Raw genomic sequence first — 17,982 nt, 5'->3', positions numbered from 1 at the left:
GTGGGTGGCTGGCACCCTAATGTGGGTGGCTTTCTGGCTGGCACCCTGATGTGGGTGGGCTTTCTGGCTGGCACCCTGGTGTGGGTGGCTGGCACCCTAATGTGGGTGGCTTTCTGGCTGGCACCCTGATGTGGGTGGGCTTTCTGGCTGGCACCCTGATGTGGGTGGGCTTTCTGGCTGGCACCCTGGTGTGGGTGGGCTTTCTGGCTGGCACCCTGGTGTGGGTGGCTTTCTGGCTGGCACCCTGGTGTGGGTGGGCTTTCTGGCTGGCACCCTGGTGTGGGTGGGCTTTCTGGCTGGCACCCTGGTGTGGGTGGGCTTTCTGGCTGGCACCCTGGTGTGGGTGGGCTTTCTGGCTGGCACCCTGGTGTGGGTGGGCTTTCTGGCTGGCACCCTGGTGTGGGTGGGCTTTCTGGCTGGCACCCTGGTGTGGGTGGCTTTCTGGCTGGCACCCTGGTGTGGGTGGGCTTTCTGGCTGGCACCCTGGTGTGGGTGGGCTTTCTGGCTGGCACCCTGGTGTGGGTGTCTGGCACCCTGATGTGGGTGTCTGGCACCCTGATGTGGGTGGGCTTGCTGGCTGGCACCCTGCTGTGGTTGGGCTTGCTGGCTGGCACCCTGCTATGGTTGGCTTGCTGGAACCCTGCTGTGGGTGGCTTGCTGGCTGGCACCCTGCTGGCAGGCACTGTCAACTAAAAACTAAACACTACACACACTACACACACTACACACACTACACACCACACGCCATACACCACACACCATACACTACACACTATACACTACACACTACATGTTGACAGGCATGACAGTACAGGTTGACAGCATGACAGGCCTCCTCACAGCCTGTCGATGTTTAGGAATCCAGGAATGTGTATTTTTCTTCCTGGAATTTCCAATGCCTTTACATCGATCGCTGATGGAGGAAGTCGACAGGTTGTTTCCTTGTCCATATCCAAGGGCTGCAAAATGAAAAAACAAATATGAGATTCTGTATTCATAGATCTCTGACCTGAGTAAATATCAGGATATTGCTTAAAGTCTAATTCCAGAAACATGCATAAATTACCATTGCAGTATTTGTGTGTGTGTGTGGGGGGGGGGGGGGGATTTTTTGCCTAGGGGTAGAGCAATAAGGTGTAATAATGTATTCCTTGCTTTGGACAGCCTTCATCTATGTGACCGGTCCCTCACAGACCCTCTCCAAAGCTTTCCCAACCACGGTCACATGCTTACCCCTCACATACAATGTAGGACTGATAGGCCTGTATTGTACATGGTGATGCAGAGAGGTTAGGGCGAGGTTCCTCTTTCTCTGCCCCTAGAGTTTACAAGCATAAAACATTAGAGTGCCGGGTAGGGTGAGGGTGGTGGTTGCCTACTGTGCATTTTTTTTTTTTAATTGGGCTTTTACATTGACCAACTTCTTTAATACGACCTAGAACCTTCTTCCTCTTTCCATGCAGTGGGGGAGCAGATAGGATACAAATCTAGAAGAAAACTACATGTCTGGTCCCATGCCTTCCACCACATCATGATGGTCGAAGCTAAATGTCCTAGACAGCCCAGAGATTGTATTATGAACCATTGCACCTTCTCACTTCAACTGTCACTCCCAGCTGTGCACCAATGGGGCTTATTTACTAAAACAGGAGAGTGCATAACCTGGTGCAGCTTTGCATGGTAACCAATCAGCTGGCATTTTTTTTGTCAAAGCTTTATTGAACGAGCAAAAAGTTAGAAGCTGATTGGCTACCATACAGAGTGGCATCAGATTTTTCACTCTCCAGTTTTAGTAAATTATCCCCATTGTGTCTGATGCATAGAAAGTTTCATTCTTAATTACTTCTCCCGTAGAAAATTAAATACAGTGGAACCTCGGATTGCGAGTAACGCGGTTAACTAGCGTTTCGCAATACAAGCACTATATTTTTAAAAATCGTAACTCGGTTTGCGAGCGTTGTCTCGCAAAACGAGCGCGATGCAGGCCAAATCGGTGTGCAGTACCGCGTTTGGCCTGAGGTGGGGGGCGCCGGAGCCGAGAGGAGCCAAACAGCGATGATCGCCGCTGTTTGAAAATGCACGGAAAGGCCAGAGGACAGCTCGGCTGATCTCGGGAACGGAGTCTTTGCGAGGTCAACCGAGGTGTCTTCAGGCCTTTTCTGGCCACTTCCGAGGCTCTCCTGCCCCCCCCACCTCTGGCCGCATGTGATATTGCATGCCATTGAAGTCAATGCGGAACAAATTGTTTTCGTTTCCATTGATTTCAATGGGGAAACTCGCTTTGATATGCGAGTACTTTGGATTACGAGCATTCTCCTGGAATGGATTATAATCCGAGGTTCGGCTGTATTGACTGATTAGTCTGTGAGGTTTTCCTGCAGGCTGGCATATGTCTGTACCTCCTACATTAGCTGTAAGGACACAGCAATGCTCCTTACAGTGTGTAACAATCTTCTTTTTGAATCCTCATCCTACAAAAGATTTGTGTACTTACCTGGGCTACTGAGAAAGGTGGCCGTCCTTTCCCTTGTTCCAGCGACTTCCAATTGATGAGCCTCATGAATAAATGCCGTCTTATGTCTCTGCCGACTCCAAGCCTCTTGTCTGGACATTTGCATAGAAGCTATAAAAGAGAAATTAAGAGTTATTTTGCATTCATTTTGCACTTTTTATAAAATAAAATAAAAACTTTGACTACAGTGCGTCTCCTCCTGGGCGGTCCTTTCACCCATTGGACGATCATAGCATGTGAAGACACATATAGCCAAGTACAGGTGCTGGATGTCTGCTGACATGGATGGAATTCATATTATATTCCAGCACAACAAATGAGTACACTTTATGATGTGCCGCCATTACATCGCTTCTAACTCCCTGAGCTCTTTAGATGAATGGAGTTGGAAAGGGTTAGAACCTCTCTGTTGTGGTTGCTTTCTGTGTCCCTCCTTGGTGGGATTTCCGTGTCCCCAGGACAGGATATGAAACAAAATGTCCACAACAGGGACACAGACAATATTACAATGATGGCAGGTGATCTAATCCTCCCTACTATGCTCAAAACAATAGTAAATGGGGAGGAGTTCTGCTTTAATAACCTCATAAAGTGATTGACCCCATGTGGCATCTTCTGAGCCCTCAGCTTCAGGATGAAGTATTCCCATTGGATGTTCACCATGGGATGAAGAAGCCAAACTACTCAACAGTCCGCCTGACAACCAGACTTGGCAACCCCCCCACATTCTACCCCTAAAGAAGCAGCAGTAGGCCTAGAAACCTTCCCTGTGCCTCTTCAGAATTAGAAAACGTCTTGTACTTACTCCATCTATGAAGTTCTTCAGGTGTTGATCCATGTCGGGGGGGTAAACAGGATTTTCAGAACTCACAGCCTTCCTGTATACCTGGGTGTTACGGTTGCAGAATGGCTTGGTGCCTGTAGCCATGATGTATATGACAACTCCCATGGAAAACCAGTCGGGTTCAAACTGGTAGAAGTCGCCGTTTATAACCTGCCAATCGGAGAAGAGAAATCGGTTAATTAGTTCCTACAAACTTACATTCCTTTTATAGGGGAAACAATAGTATATATTTATTGAACATGTATTCTAAGGGAGGCATTTACAAAGCAGCAGTATGTCCTTACTGTGGCAATAGCGCTATATTAATAAAAATGACATTCATAAAGCACAGAGGTGGAATTGGGACTTTGAGTGCAGGGAATGGGTGTAAACATAAAAAAATAAACGTAAGCGAGAGCCTAGTCATGTGACTCACCCTAATCAAATCAGGGTTCTCTTTGTTATGCCAAGTATACAGAACTTCATAGGATACCACAGGCTCTACACAGTGGCATGCATTTAATGAATGGGCCGTAATTCTGCAGAGTGTAACAGAGAGCAGGTAGTGATATCTGCTCTCCAGTAGAAATCATTGGAACATTAACCTTGATGTAGCTTTTTAAATTTTTATGTTTACTATTTCATATGTCCATTATTATAGAGATTGTAGCTAGGCTCGCTTTAAGCAAGAGAAATAGCAAAGAACAATCACTGTGCCCAACAGCTAAACCAGGAGGCAGAGCCGGCCTATGCAATGGCTGCCCCCCCCCCCCCCATGGACATATATTAACAAATTATTAAAAAGATCCCTAATGATTACCAATCAGGTGATTTACATTGCAGTGTTCGGTATACAGTCTAAAATGTTCATATTACAAGTATCAGAGGGATTGTGATATACTGAATAGATGAGGCCTAGTGATGGGTAAAAAGAGGATGACTTACTTCTGGTGCCATGTATCCAATTGTTCCGGCTACTCCCGTCACCGTCGTATCGCCATACAGATCCATTACTGCCAATCCATAGTCTGCAATGCGGACATGTCCTTTGTTGTCCAGTAGGATGTTTTCTCTCTTGATGTCTCTATGAACGATGCCACGCTCATGGAGGAACTCCAATCCGCAGGATATTTCCGCCGCAATGAATCTATAAAGGAAGGAATTACATTTTACAGTCATTAGATTTAAGTAGAAACATTATCCATGGGGAGGGGGAGGGGGTACCTGGCTCTATCCCATTACCGGTCCCACCTTTGTGGTTATTTAGGTGACCGTACGGCCAGAGTTCTGGGTATGGCACCTGCTCACCATTTCTGGTTTTACCAGATGCCAGATTCTGGAGTCTCCTGGGAGATCCCATTGGTAGGATCCAGGCTATAAACATGCTTGTCACAGTAATAGGCATGTGATCGGTACTATAAGACCCCAAGTCTCTCCTCTGCCCTTAAAAGCATCCACAACACCGAGATCTGTGTTTTTAAATAATTTTGATTTCTTAAAAATGTCAGGTCACAATGTCATCACATCCGGGTTACCATAGCCAATCACGGCTTTGTTCAGCTGACCAGCCAGTAAACGTGGCGGTTGGTCGTCTGGGTCTCCCGGTAGGATGGAAGAGCCTGAGAAAGCTGTGGAAGGTGCCGGGAGTGGAGGAAGTCTCCTCCTGCTGCATATAAAATGAATCCAGCGGTTAGTTAGACGGCCACCTCTAAAAATCAGTACCGGGGTGATAAGGTACCGGTACATCATTGGTCCAGAAGTGTTAACCCCTTCATGCTGGTGGTATGCATATATGTGACCTCTAGGTGGGTGGGTCTTATCGCTGAGGCCGCATATATGGGTACCAGAATGTAAACAGAGCTGTTCTGAGAATGCACTCCTGGCACAGTTACCGGTGGCTAAAGGAAATCTCTACATACGATTGGGAGCTCTCTGATCATGTGACCACTGTGACAGCCAATCATGGCAGTCATACGATCAGAAACCCCGCTGAGTCTCCCGGCATCAGAAACCTCTCCACCTCTTTGGCGGTAATCCCGATTGTGGCTCGGGGTGAATTTTCAGTACCAAAAGCACTAACCCCGAGCCACACTCAGGATCGCATCGCAGGATCCAGGCAAAGTTACTTACCTTGTCCCCAGGATCCTGCGATGTCTCCCCGCTGTGTGTGCGGGCCGTGTCTCCTCCACTTCATTCACAGTGCCAAGCGCCATTCCCTGCGAGCGCTGCGACACACGGGAGCGGAGCACGGCGCCAAATTCAAAAAGTAAAAAACACACAATACATACAGTACACTGTAATCTTACAGATTACATTACTGTATATAATTATCTCACACCCCTTGTGTCCCTAGTGGTTTGTCCAGTACCCTGCATGTAGTTTTTTATTATAAATACTTTTCTTTCTGCCTGGAAACTGGAGATTGTCCATAGCAACCAAAAAGCGTCAAACAGCGAGAATAAATCAGAACCACTTGCAGAATTTTGACCGCTTTGGGGAAACTGGCATTGCAGAATGGCATGTGGATGAACTGTCTACTTTGAACCCCAACCCTACCGTGATAATATAGAGTATGTAAGCTTGGGAGAGGCGTGGTGTCCCCTGCTGTGTATTGTGTCCCTCATATATTTATGGGGGACGGAGTGACATTACTCTAAAGTATCTACAATAAGATCAAATAACAATACTGGTGTTACAATAAAATAAGATCAAATAAATGATACATTGGGCTAGATTCAGGTAGAATTAGGCGGGCGTAGCGTATCTCAGATACACTACGCCGCCGTAAGTTTGAGCAACAAGTCCTGTATTCACAAAGAACTTGCGCTGAAACTTACGGCGGCGCAATGTAACTGGGCCGGCGTAAGCCCGCCTAATTCAAAATAGGCTGGTTGGGGGCGTGTTCTATGTAAAATACTAGCGACACCACGTATTTTATGTTTTTAATGAATGGCGCATGCGCCGTCCGTGGACCTATGCCAGTGCGCATGCTCCAAATGACGTCGGCAAATCGGCATGCTTTCGACGTGAACGTAAATTACGGCCAGCCCCATTCACGGACAAGTTACGCAAACGACGTAAAATTTTCAAATTTCGACGCGGGAACGACCGCCATACTTAACATTGGCTGCGCCATGTATTTGGTGGAATAACTTTACGCCTGAAAACCCCTTACGTAAACGGTGTATCTTTACTGCGACGGCCGGGCGTACGTTCATGAATCGGCATATCTAGCTGATTTACATATTCTAGCCGTAAATCAGCGTACTCGCCCCTAGCGGCCAGCGTAAATATGCAGTTAAGATACGACGGTGTAGGAGACTTATGAGCATACGATTAAAGTTGCGACGGCGGGGATTCGGACTTACGACGCCGTATCTACTGATATGCCCGTCGTAAGTCTATGTGAATCTGGCCCATTGTCGTTTTCACAGGAATTCATTGGTACATAGTTTTCGGATCCCACACACCTTTTGGACCCTATATATTATACATTTTCACATATTTACTGGCCCCAGGGTTCACACAGGACTAGATAGGCTGGTGAGGCTGTTTATGCTTTGTCTGGTTATGACACCTTGACATATCGGCTACATCTTACATCTAGCTAGTAACGGTGCTGCTCACTTGTTGATATCCATTGCTGACTAGAGCCATACATTTGGTACACCTTTGTTAATAACTACTAGCTAGTTAACCCATTGATTATAGTGGGAAACTTTTCTCCTCTACCTATCCACTATTCCTACATCAATAAGGGGCACATAGACAGCGCCAACACCCTCTCCACTTTTATCTAAAGTATCTACGTCACATCTGGGTGGACTGATGTAGCTCTTAGCATGCTAATGGAGTCCAATGTAATTGTAAACTCCTAAAGCCTGGATTGTAAAAGGACATTTCTTCTAAAGATTGCTTTCTATTGTATTGTCATTGTGGTGATGAGACTTACCTTATGACGCAAACCGGAAGAGGCGAATACTTTACGGTGAAATCAAACAGATCCCCTCCAGAGACGTATTCCATAGCGAAACAGGCAGAATGGCGGCTCTGAAAAGTCATGTGAAGCTGGGTGAGGAATGGGCACCCTTCCGCCTTCTGCATGACCTTCAGCTCTGTTTCAATGGCGTCACGTTGATCTGAAGTCTTCACGACGGACTTGATGGCCACGATCTTCTTGGTTGCACTATGAGTTGCCAGAAAGACCTAAATGAGAGAAAAGAGAAAAATCATTTGTGTTATTATAGCATAGTTTCTCAATTCCAGTCCTCAGGCCCCCCCAACAGGTCAGGTTTTCAGGATTTCCCTCAGATGAAAAGGCTGTGGTGATTACTAAGGCAGTGAAACTGATCAAATCACCTGTGCAAAATAATGGAAATCCTGAAAACCTGACCTGTTGGGGGGGCCTGAGGACTGGAATTGAGAAACACTGTATTATAGGAAAGAACGTTCTTGATTTTTGGGAAAGGATGGAACTAGCATTGGGGAGGAGTCACAAGTAGTTATTGATGAAGGCTGCGAGGCTCCATGACGTCTTCTGATATCTAGGACAGGGAGAGCTTTCTTCATTTTGTGTTCCCGGCTCCTCCCCTCCATAAGGCACAGTGACATCATTAAGTCTACAAGTAGCTGAGTCCGTTTTGGGTGGCTGCTACACATTGGCTAGTTACTGGGGAGGGATTTGTTTTGTGGGTGGAGCTACTAATCTAGGAAAATTAGAACTTACTTGTCCGAATCCACCTTCTCCGAGCAGACGGTGCAGTATGAAGGTTGATTGGCTGTCACAGCGTGGAGGTCTTACTTGTAACTGGATGTCACGGCTCGGGGGAGTCACAAGAGGTGGGACCTCTACTGCTGCATTCCTCATAGGCTTCCTAGATGGAGCGGCATTCCTCATGATGTTTCTAATCGCTGCAACACGTTTCATGGTGTTACTAGTGTCGCAGCTCGGAGGAGTCACAAGAGCAGGGACTTGTGCTGCGGCATTTTTCATGGGCACTCTAGATGGTATGGCATTTTTCATGATGTTTCTAATGGCTGAAACACGTTTCATGCTGTTCCTAGTGTCACAGCTAGGGGGAGTCACAAGAGGTGGGTCTCCCACTGCCACATTTTTCATGGGCTTTCTAGCTGGTACAGCATTCCTCATGATGTTTCTAATCGCTGCAACATTCATGGTCTTATTAGTGTCAGAGCTTTTAGGAATCATCCTTTTATCTCCTTTCACTGGTTAAAAACGCAGAGAAAATCACAGAAAAAAAGGTCAGAAGAAGAAATCTCAGGAGATCAGAAAAACACGTCTTCACTCTCGAGAAGTCAGGACTCTTCTGTGCTCCTCCCCGGTCAGGCTGCTATTTATTGCGGCACTGTCCAATCACGTCGCAGGGATGTCACTTGACTCCTCCCCTTATTATTGCTGTGATGTCACAATAGGTAAACAAGTCCAGCTGTTTCAACTGTCAAATTCCAAATTTTCTCTATTCTGCGGGGGAGGGGAGATGACTGTTGAGATTTAAATTTCTGGAATAATCCAGTATATTCCGTTTCACTTCCCATTGATAAATGTCACATTCAGAAACACAATCCCATCCATGAAATGTGCAGTCCTCAGATTGGCAAATTTCACAAAGATAACACACCAGGATAAGGATCCTATGTTTTCCTTTTCAATGTCAGCTTTTAACCCTTTCATGACCAGGACATTTTTGCTACTTCAGTTGGCAATTGTATCATTATGCAACACTCTAGTCTATACAAATGGCATTTACAGTTTTTCCCACAAATAGAGATTCATTTTGGTGGTACTTGATCTCCACTGGGATTTTTTATTTTGTTATTATTTTTTTTATTATTAATAATAATAATAATAATAATAATAATAATAATAATATTTTTTATTTTCAGTTATAAAACATATCACAAAAAAATATTTAAAAAAAAATCGAATTTCTACATAAACTTAGGCCAAAATGTATTCTGGTTCATGTCTTTGATAAACAAAAAAAAAAGTTTATATTAATTGGTTTATTTGTTACAGCGTCTTCAATCTTTTTGGTAAAATAAATAAATAAAAATTTATGAAAAAACACTGCAAATTTTAAAAAGGAATATTTTTTATTTTCAGTTAAAATAAATAAAATAAAATAAAGAAAAAGGCGCAATGCTCTGCAGCCCAACTTGTCGCAATTTCGGACCTTGACGCAATTTGCATTACCGTCGATACTTGACTCAATTGGATAATAGCGCGACTGTCAACCATCGGAAGTTTACGGAATTGCGTAACTTGACGCAATTTGCATTACTGGCGGTACTTGACTCAATTGGGTAATAGCGCTGCTGTCAACCATCGGAACTTGACGCAATTTCGGAAATTGGCGAAATTTGCCATTATAGCGAAACATGACGCACTCGGGTAATAGTTTGTTTAAAAAAAAAAAATCTTTCTTTTTAGGGCCCTTTTCACACTGGGGCGTTTTTCAAGCGTTTTTTGAGCGTTATTCAAGCGTTATTCAAGCAAAGCCTCATCTGCAATCCCAATGTGCTGGTAAAGCACCGATAACACCCTAACGTTTTAGGGCGTTTTTGCAGTGCCTCAGTGTAAAAGGGTAAGGCGTTTTTACAGCGCTTTTCAATTCATTCAGCGCCCAAAAGCTGTTTCAAAGATGCTGCTTGCAGGACTCAGTGTGAACGGGTCCATTGAGATCCATGGAGAGCGTTTTATGAGCGCTATTTTTAACGCTAAAACGCTGTAAAAACGTTTCATTGTGAAAGGGGTCTAAATGTCATTTTTTTTCCCTTTTTTTTAAAGACATAAAAATGCTTTTAAGTGTAAATGTATTTATGCGACTGACACAATCGGGGAAAAAGCGCAATGCTCTACAGCCCTGGGAGAAAGGCGCGATGCTCTGCAGCCCTTGTAGAAAGGCACGATGTTCTGCAATGAAAGGCGCGATGCTCTGCAGAAAAAGGTGCGATGCTCTGTAGCCCTGGGAGAAAGGTGCGATGCTCTGCAGGTAAGGTATGATGCGCTACAACGAAAGGTGTGATGCTTTGCAGCCCTGGGAGAAAGGCGCGATGCTCTGCAGAGAAAAGGTGTGGTGCTCTGCAGCTCTTGGAGAAAGGCACAATGTTCTGTAGATAAGGCACAATGCTCTGCAGCCAAAAGCGCGATGCTCTGCAGGTAAGGTCTGATGCTCTGCAAGAAAAGGCACGATGCTCTGCAGCAAAAGGTGCAATGCTCTATAGCGAAATGTGTGATGGAGAAAGGCGTGATGTTCTGCAGGGCAAGGCACGATACTTTGCAGCAAAAGGCGCAATGCAGCCCTGGGAGAAAGGTGCGATGCTCTTCAGCAAAAAGGCGCGATGCTCTGAAATTTTTGCGTAACTTTTAAGTGAAATTGTAAAAAAGGTGCAATTCTCTGCAGAGCTGGGAGAAAGGTGTGATGCTCTGCAGGTAAGGTATAATGCTCTGCAACGAAAGGTGCGATGCTCTGCAGCGAAAGGCATGATGCTCTGTATCGAAAGGTGTGATGCTCTGCAGCCCTGGGAGAAAGGGATGATGCTCTGCAGCGAAAGGTGTGATGCTCTGCAGCCCTGGGAGAAAGGCGCGATGCTCTGCAGCTAAGGTATGATGCTCTGCAACGAAAGGTGTGATGCTCTGCAGCAAAAAGCACAATGCTCTGTAGCGAAAGGTGTGATGCTATGCAGCCCTGGGAGAAAGGTGTGATGCTCTGTAGGTCAGGTATGATGCTCTGCAATGAAAGGCGCGATGCTCTGCAGAAAAAAGCACGATGCACTGCAGCGAAAGGTGTGATGCTCTGCAGCCCTGGGAGAAAGGCATGATGCTCTGCAGCCCTGGGAGAAAGGTGCGATCCTCTGCAGCGAAAGGCACAAAGCTCTATAGCTAAAGGTGTGATGCTCTGCAGATTTTTGTGTAACTTAGCTTGCTTTTAAGTGTAATTGTAAGAAAACTGCAAAAAAGGCGCAATGCTCTGCAGCCCTGGGAGAAAGGTGCGATGCTCTGCATGTAAGGTATGATACTCTGCAACGAAAGGCGTGATATTCTGTGGCGAAAAGGCGCAATGCTCTGCAGACCTTGGAGAAAGGCCCTATGATCTGCACGGAAAGACACGATGCTCTGCAGCGAAAGGCGCAATGCTCTGCAAGAAAAGGCATGATGCTCTGCAGCCCTGGGAGACAGGCGCGATGCTCTGCAGCAAAAAGGTACGATGCTCTGCAGCGAAAGGCACGATGCTCTATAGCTAAAGGTGTGATGCTCTGCAGAGATAAGGCATGATGCTCTGCAGATTTTTGCATTAATTTAGCTTGCTTTTAAGTGTAATTGTAAAAAAGGGCAAAAAGGCACGATGCTCTGCAGGTAAGGTATGATGCTCTTCCACGAAAGGTGTGATGCTCTGCAGCCCTGGGAGAAAGGCGTGAAGCTCTGCAGGTAAGGTATGATGCTCTGCAACGAAAGGCGCGATGCTCTGCAGCAAAAGGCACAATGCTCTGCAGCCCTGTGAAAAAGTCACAATGCTCTGCAGAATTACATTTATACTTAAAAGAAATAAAAAAAAAAATACATTTTTTTATTTCATAAAAAAAAGTTTTTTTATTTTTAATTAATAATGAATTTAATATATATATATATAATGTATTACATTTTTATATATTTTTTGAAAATTGCTTTTAAGTGTAAATGTTTTATGTAACTGACGCAATTGAGGAATTGCGGAACTTGACACAATGGGGGTTATTTACTAACGGCAAATCCTTGGAAGTGCAGTCGCTGGAGATCCGAGGGAGACAAAACAACATTTTAGCTTGTATATGATTGGATGATAAAATCAGCAGAGCTTCCCCTCATTTCATATCTTCCCCTCAGATTTACAGCGACTGCACTTGTAGTGGATTTGCCTTTCGTAAATAACCCCCATTTGCCTTCATAGCGAAGCTTGATGCCATCGGAAATAGCGCAAAATATCGTCCCTTTAAAAAAAGACATAAAAATGCTTTTAAGTGTAATTGTATTTATGCGACTATATGCAATCGGGGCAAAGAAGGCGCAATGCTCTGCAGCCCTGGGAGAAAGGTGCGATGCTCTGCAGGTAAGGTATGACACTCTGCAATGAAAGGCGCGATGCTCTGCAGCCCTGGGAGAAAGGTGCAATGCTCTATAGCGAAAGGTGTGATGCTCTGCAAAAAAAAGGCACAATGCTCTGCAGTCCTGGGAGAAAGGCGCAATGTTCTGCAGCAAAAAGGCACGGGTTAATTGTGTAACTTAGTGCAACCGAGGTGATTGCGGAACTTGACGTGATTGGGGTATTGCACAACTTGCAATCATCGGAATTGACACTATCGGCCAATAGCGCAACTTATCGCCCCATTTTTTGTCCATTTAAAAAAATTGGGGTCTTTTTTCATATTTTTTTCTTTTTAAATAAAATATTTTTTAGGTCCGGTTCACACTGCTGTGATCCCCTGCGGGTTCCCGAATCGCATGTCTCCCGGCGGCAGTTCACACTGCGCTATGCAAACTGCTGGGAGTGTCAGATAAAAGTCAATGACACCCCAAGAATCAGTTGTCATATCGCAGTGACAGGAGTCAGATCACATGTGACCCCCCATGAGATCCCATTCTGCTGCGGACAAAAAAAGGGTCCTGTGCGAGTTTGATGCAAATTCAGCCATACGATCTTTATGGCTGAAATCGCATCACACATGTGATTTGTACTGCAGTACGGTGCGAATCCCATCCGATCTCCGACCACACCAGTGGGAACCGGCCCTGAAGTATAATTGTATTTACGAGACTCACGCAATTGGGGCAATTACGGAGCTTGATGGAATCGCAGGGAAAGGCGTGATGCTCTGCAGTAAAAGGCACGATGCTCTGCAGCTCTGTGAGAAAATGCGTGTTCTGCAGTCCTGGGAGAAAGGCATGATGCCCTGCAGCGAAAGGTGTGATGCTCTGCAGTTAAGGTACGATGCTCTGCAGTGAACGATGTGATGCTCTGCAGATAAGGTACGATTCTCTGCAGCGAAAGGCGTGATGCTCTGCAGAAAAGGCGGGATGCTCTGCAGGGAAAGGCGCAATGCTCTGCAGCCTTGGGAGAAAGGTGCTATGCTCTGCAGAAAAGGCATGATGCTCTGCAGCCTTTGGAGAAAGGTGCAATGCTCTGCAGGGAAAGGCACAATGCTCTGCAGCGAAAGGCGCGATGCTCTATAGCTAAAGGTGTGATGCTCTGCAAGAAAAGGCACAGTGCTCTGCAGACCTGGGAGAAAGGTGCAATGCTCTGCAGATTTGTGTGTAACTTAGCTTGCTTTTAAGTGTTATTGTAAAAAAGGGCAACAAAGGCGTGATGCTCTGCAGCCCTGGGAGAAAGGCAAGATGCTCTGCAAGTAAGGTACGAGGCTCTGCAGCGAAAGGCGCGATGCTCTGCAGGAAAGGCGCAATGCTCTGCAGCCTTGGGAGAAAGGTGCTATGCTCTGCAGAAAAGGCACGATGGTCTGCAGCCCTGGGAGAAAGGTGTGATGCTCTGCAGGGAAAGGCGCAATGCTCTGCAGCCTTGGGAGAAAGGTGCTATGCTCTGCAGAAATGGCACAATGCTCTGCAGCCCTGGGAGAAAGGTGTGATGCTCTGCAGTGAAGAGACACGATTCTCTGCAGTGAAAGGCGCGATGCTCCACAGACACCACAGCCAATGGTTGTGGGGAAGAGACCCTTGTGCCCGTCAACATGGGGTCATGGTGCTTTAGGGCTGACGAGGGGCTTATCATAATTTGGAAGCCCCTATAACAAGGGGTCCCCCCAAATCCCGGCCCCCCCTATGTGAATGAGTATGGTGTACATTGTATATTCTCGCTCCTCCCCAATAGGGCCACAAACTGCAATAAAAAAGGGAGAGACTCTAACCCTTCTGAAGCTGATTCTAAAAACGCTGGAATTGGGTTCATCAATCAATCCTTATTTGTTGGAAAGTAATATTTCAGTGCTGCTCTTTCCTGGCTTGTGCTGATTACTTGAAGTGGAACTAAACCTTACTATCCTCTAAAGCCGAGGAAGCCACCATCTTGGTTTCTGGTTGATCTGCAGCTGCCATGGTGCTGACACATTTCATGTCTTGACAGTTTGGCACAAGCAACTGTGACATCCATCATTCCTGGAATGTCTTGACTGTATCTTGTTTAGGGAACAGTTAAATCAATGGAATTCCTTCCACTTTAATTGGAGACGCCCCTCCCTAGTGGCACGAGAGACCCCACTTGGGGCCGTTACTCCGCCTTGTTTGCTTCCCTTTATTCCCCCTTCACACTGGGGTGTTTTTCAGGCGTTTTTGGGCTAAAAATTTCGCCTGTAAAATGCCTCCCCTGCAGTCTCAGTGTGAGAGCCCGAGGGTCGCCACACTGAGGCGATGCGCTGGCAGGACGTAAAAAAAACTCCTGCGAGCAGCATCTTTGGAGCGGTGAAGGAGTGGTGTATACACGGCGTCTCCACCGCTCCTGCCCATTGAAATGAATGGGCAGCACCAGGGGCTTCAGCCCAAAGCCTAGCTGACACCGTGGGGGGGGGGGGGTGCGGGCGCGGTCGGGAGAGTGGCGCAGGGTGACCTACCTGATACACATACCCTGACCTACGTGAGTGTGTGTGTTAGTACACACACAAACACACACTGACATAACCTGCATACACTAACACTGACATGACCTGACTACCCTGACCTGACCTGTCCTGCATACACTGACCTGACCACACTGACCTGACCTGACTACACTGACCTGACCTGCATACACTGACTTGACTACACTGACCTGACTACACTGACCTGACCTGTCCTGCATACACTGACCTGACTACACTGACCTGACTACACTGACCTGACCACTCTGACCTGATCTGCATACACTGACCTAACTACACTGACCTGACTTGACCTGCATACACTGACCTGACCTGACTACACTGACCAGACCTGCATACACTGACCTGACCACACTGACCTGACCTGACTAGACTGACCTGACCACACTGATATGACCTGACTACACTGACCTGACCTGACCTGCATACACTGACCTGACTACATTGACCTGACCTGTCCTGCATACACTGACCTGACCACACTGACCTGACCTGCATACACTGACCTGACCTGCATACACTGATCTGACCTGACCTGACTACACTGACCTGACCTGCATACACTGACCTGACTACACTGACCTGACCTGACTACACTGACCTGACCTGACTACACTGACCTGTCCTGACCTGCATACACTGACCTGACTACACTGACCTGACCACACTGACCTGACCTGCATACACTGACCTGACCTGACTACACTGACCTGACTACACTGACCTGTCCTGCATACACTGACCTGACTACACTGACCTGACCTGCCTACACTGACCTGACCTGCATACACTGACCTGTATACACTGACCTGACTACACTGACCTGACCTGAACTGCATACACTGACCTGACCACACTGATCTGACCTGCATACACTGGCCTGACCTGACTACACTGACCTGACCTGCATACACTGACCTGACCTGTCCTGCATACACTGACCTGACCTGACTACACTGACCTGCATACACTGACCTGACCTGCATACACTGACCTGACTTCACTGACCTGACCTGAATTGCATTCACTGACCTGACCACACTGACCTGACCTGACTACACTGACCTGACCTGACTTGCATACACTGACCTGACCTGACTACACTGACCTGCATACACTGACCTGACCTGCATACACTGGCCTGACCTGACCACACTGACCTGCATACACTGACCTGACCTGACCTGCATACACTGACGGTAGTGACCTGACCTATATACACTGACCTACCTACACTGACGTTAGTGACCTGACCTATATACACTGACCTACCTGACATACACTGACCTACCTACACTGACGGTAGTGACCTGACCTATATACACTGACTTAACTACACTGACGATAGTGACCTGACCTATATACACTGACCTACCTGACATACACTGACCTACCTACACTAACAGTAGTGACCAGACCTACCTACACTGACGGTAGTGACCTGATTTATATACACTGACATACACTAACCTACCTACACTGACGGTAGTGACCTGACCTATATACACTGACTTACCTGACATACACTGACCTACCTACACTGACGGTAGTGACCTGACCTATATACACTGACCTACCTACACTGACGGTAGTGACCTGACCTATATACACTGACCTACCTGACATACACTGACCTACCTACACTGACGATAGTGACCTGACGTACACTGACCTATATACATACACATTACACTGTCTCTGACCTACCTCAGCGGTGTCACAGCAGGCACTGCAGTCAGTCATTCCGGCGTCAGTGGAGGAGCCGAGGCGGGTAGAAGAGCCGAGGACTGGAGCCTGGCGGGTAGGGGGTAGGAGAGCCGAGGAGCCTGAGGAGAGGAGAGCCGCCCGCCCGAGCGCCGAGCCATGTGTATTTGTAATTTCCGCCTTCTGGAGCCTTCGGCGCCTATGATGGACATCACACGTCCTGCGGCGCGGTATTGGAGCAGTGGGATGTCCATCACATGCTCCAGAAGGCGGGACCTGCTGCTATGGCACTTGGCCGCACTCGGCAGGACTCGGTTTGGCGGCGCTCGGGAACAGATCGTTCCCGGCAGTCGCCGCTCGGCTCGGGGCTCACAATAGTGAGCCTGCATGCTGAGACTTGGGGCTTATTGGGGACCCATTCGGGGCTCCAGCCACCCAAGCCCGGGCCTCCTGACGCCCCTGGGTCAACACTTTGTGCCCCAAGGGGTTCTATTGCTTTTAACAGTGCCGTCAGTCTAACACCGTGAACACACTTAAAGAAGGAATGAGCGTAGTGTTACCCCAGTGCCGGCCCAAGACATTGTGCTGCCTGGGACCAAGAATGAAATGCTGCCCCTTCCCCCCCCAAAAAAAATCACGTCATGGCTCTATACATGTATAAAGAGGACCTGTCATGGCTCTATTCATGTGATAAAGACAAAATTGCTTAAGGAAAGCAACCAATGGTCGGACTTTATAGGCAACACCGACAGGAATAGCAAAAAATATATAATTTTATTACAAAGTAGTTACATAAAACAACATTAAAAAGAAAACCATACAAGATGTCAGGTATGTATGTTGCCTATAAATGTCCCCTGTGGGTCTACGCGTTTCGCCATGAGGCTTCTTCAGGACAGACAAAAGAGGAAAATAGTCAAAGTCATCCGAACCACATAGGCATAGGCATACATATATCCTGTACACAGGCTGTCTCCCGGGGGCGAACGCTGCTATCCAATCTGCCATAATGAGTAATTACATTGTACCGGGGACACGCACGGGGACGGGGCGGTATTAGGATCATAAGAATTTGTGGGTAGAGTAGAAGGGAGTGGCAATGCAGAGGGCTGGAGAGGCGGAATTCCGATCGGAGCCGAGACCCAGGGGGAACAGAATCCGACGGGCAACCATTCTCGGCACAACAGGTTCCTCAGAGGGAGCAGCGCCTGCCTTTCTCACTCGCAGACTGCTCCCCTCTGGTTGTGAGTGACCTCACAGGCAGCGGAGTGGGCTGTCTGGCGGGCGGCAGAATGCTGCCCCC

General features: G+C 47.1%; 1 protein-coding gene across 1 annotated transcript; it reads right to left on the bottom strand.

Annotated features, from left to right (window-relative positions):
• Window positions 1-836: 836 nt before the first annotated feature.
• On the bottom strand, window positions 837-8,511 carry LOC120930408 (protein kinase C theta type-like). The gene is made up of 6 exons (XM_040341595.1): window positions 8,062-8,511; window positions 7,288-7,541; window positions 4,281-4,482; window positions 3,318-3,506; window positions 2,495-2,623; window positions 837-959 (listed from the first exon to the last, which is right to left on the bottom strand). Exons 1-6 carry the CDS (start codon window positions 8,509-8,511, stop codon window positions 837-839), a joined length of 1,347 nt encoding a protein of 448 aa, XP_040197529.1.
• Window positions 8,512-17,982: the final 9,471 nt, after the last annotated feature.

This window comes from Rana temporaria, chromosome 3, assembly GCF_905171775.1.
Source record: "Rana temporaria chromosome 3, aRanTem1.1, whole genome shotgun sequence".
Taxonomy (NCBI): domain Eukaryota; kingdom Metazoa; phylum Chordata; class Amphibia; order Anura; family Ranidae; genus Rana; species Rana temporaria.
The sequence above is the reverse complement of the archived record's forward strand: the minus strand, read 5'-3'. Positions and strand labels throughout refer to the sequence as shown.

Coding starts and splice junctions, on each gene's coding strand:
- LOC120930408 (XM_040341595.1), bottom strand. CDS start 8,511: ATGAATGTTGCAGCGATTAGAAACATCATGAGGAATGCTGTACCAGCT. Junction 7,542..8,061: donor GAGAAGGTGGATTCGGACAA/GTAAGTTCTAAT, acceptor TCTCTCATTTAG/GTCTTTCTGGCAACTCATAG. Junction 2,624..3,317: donor TGAAGAACTTCATAGATGGA/GTAAGTACAAGA, acceptor TCTCTTTTATAG/CTTCTATGCAAATGTCCAGA.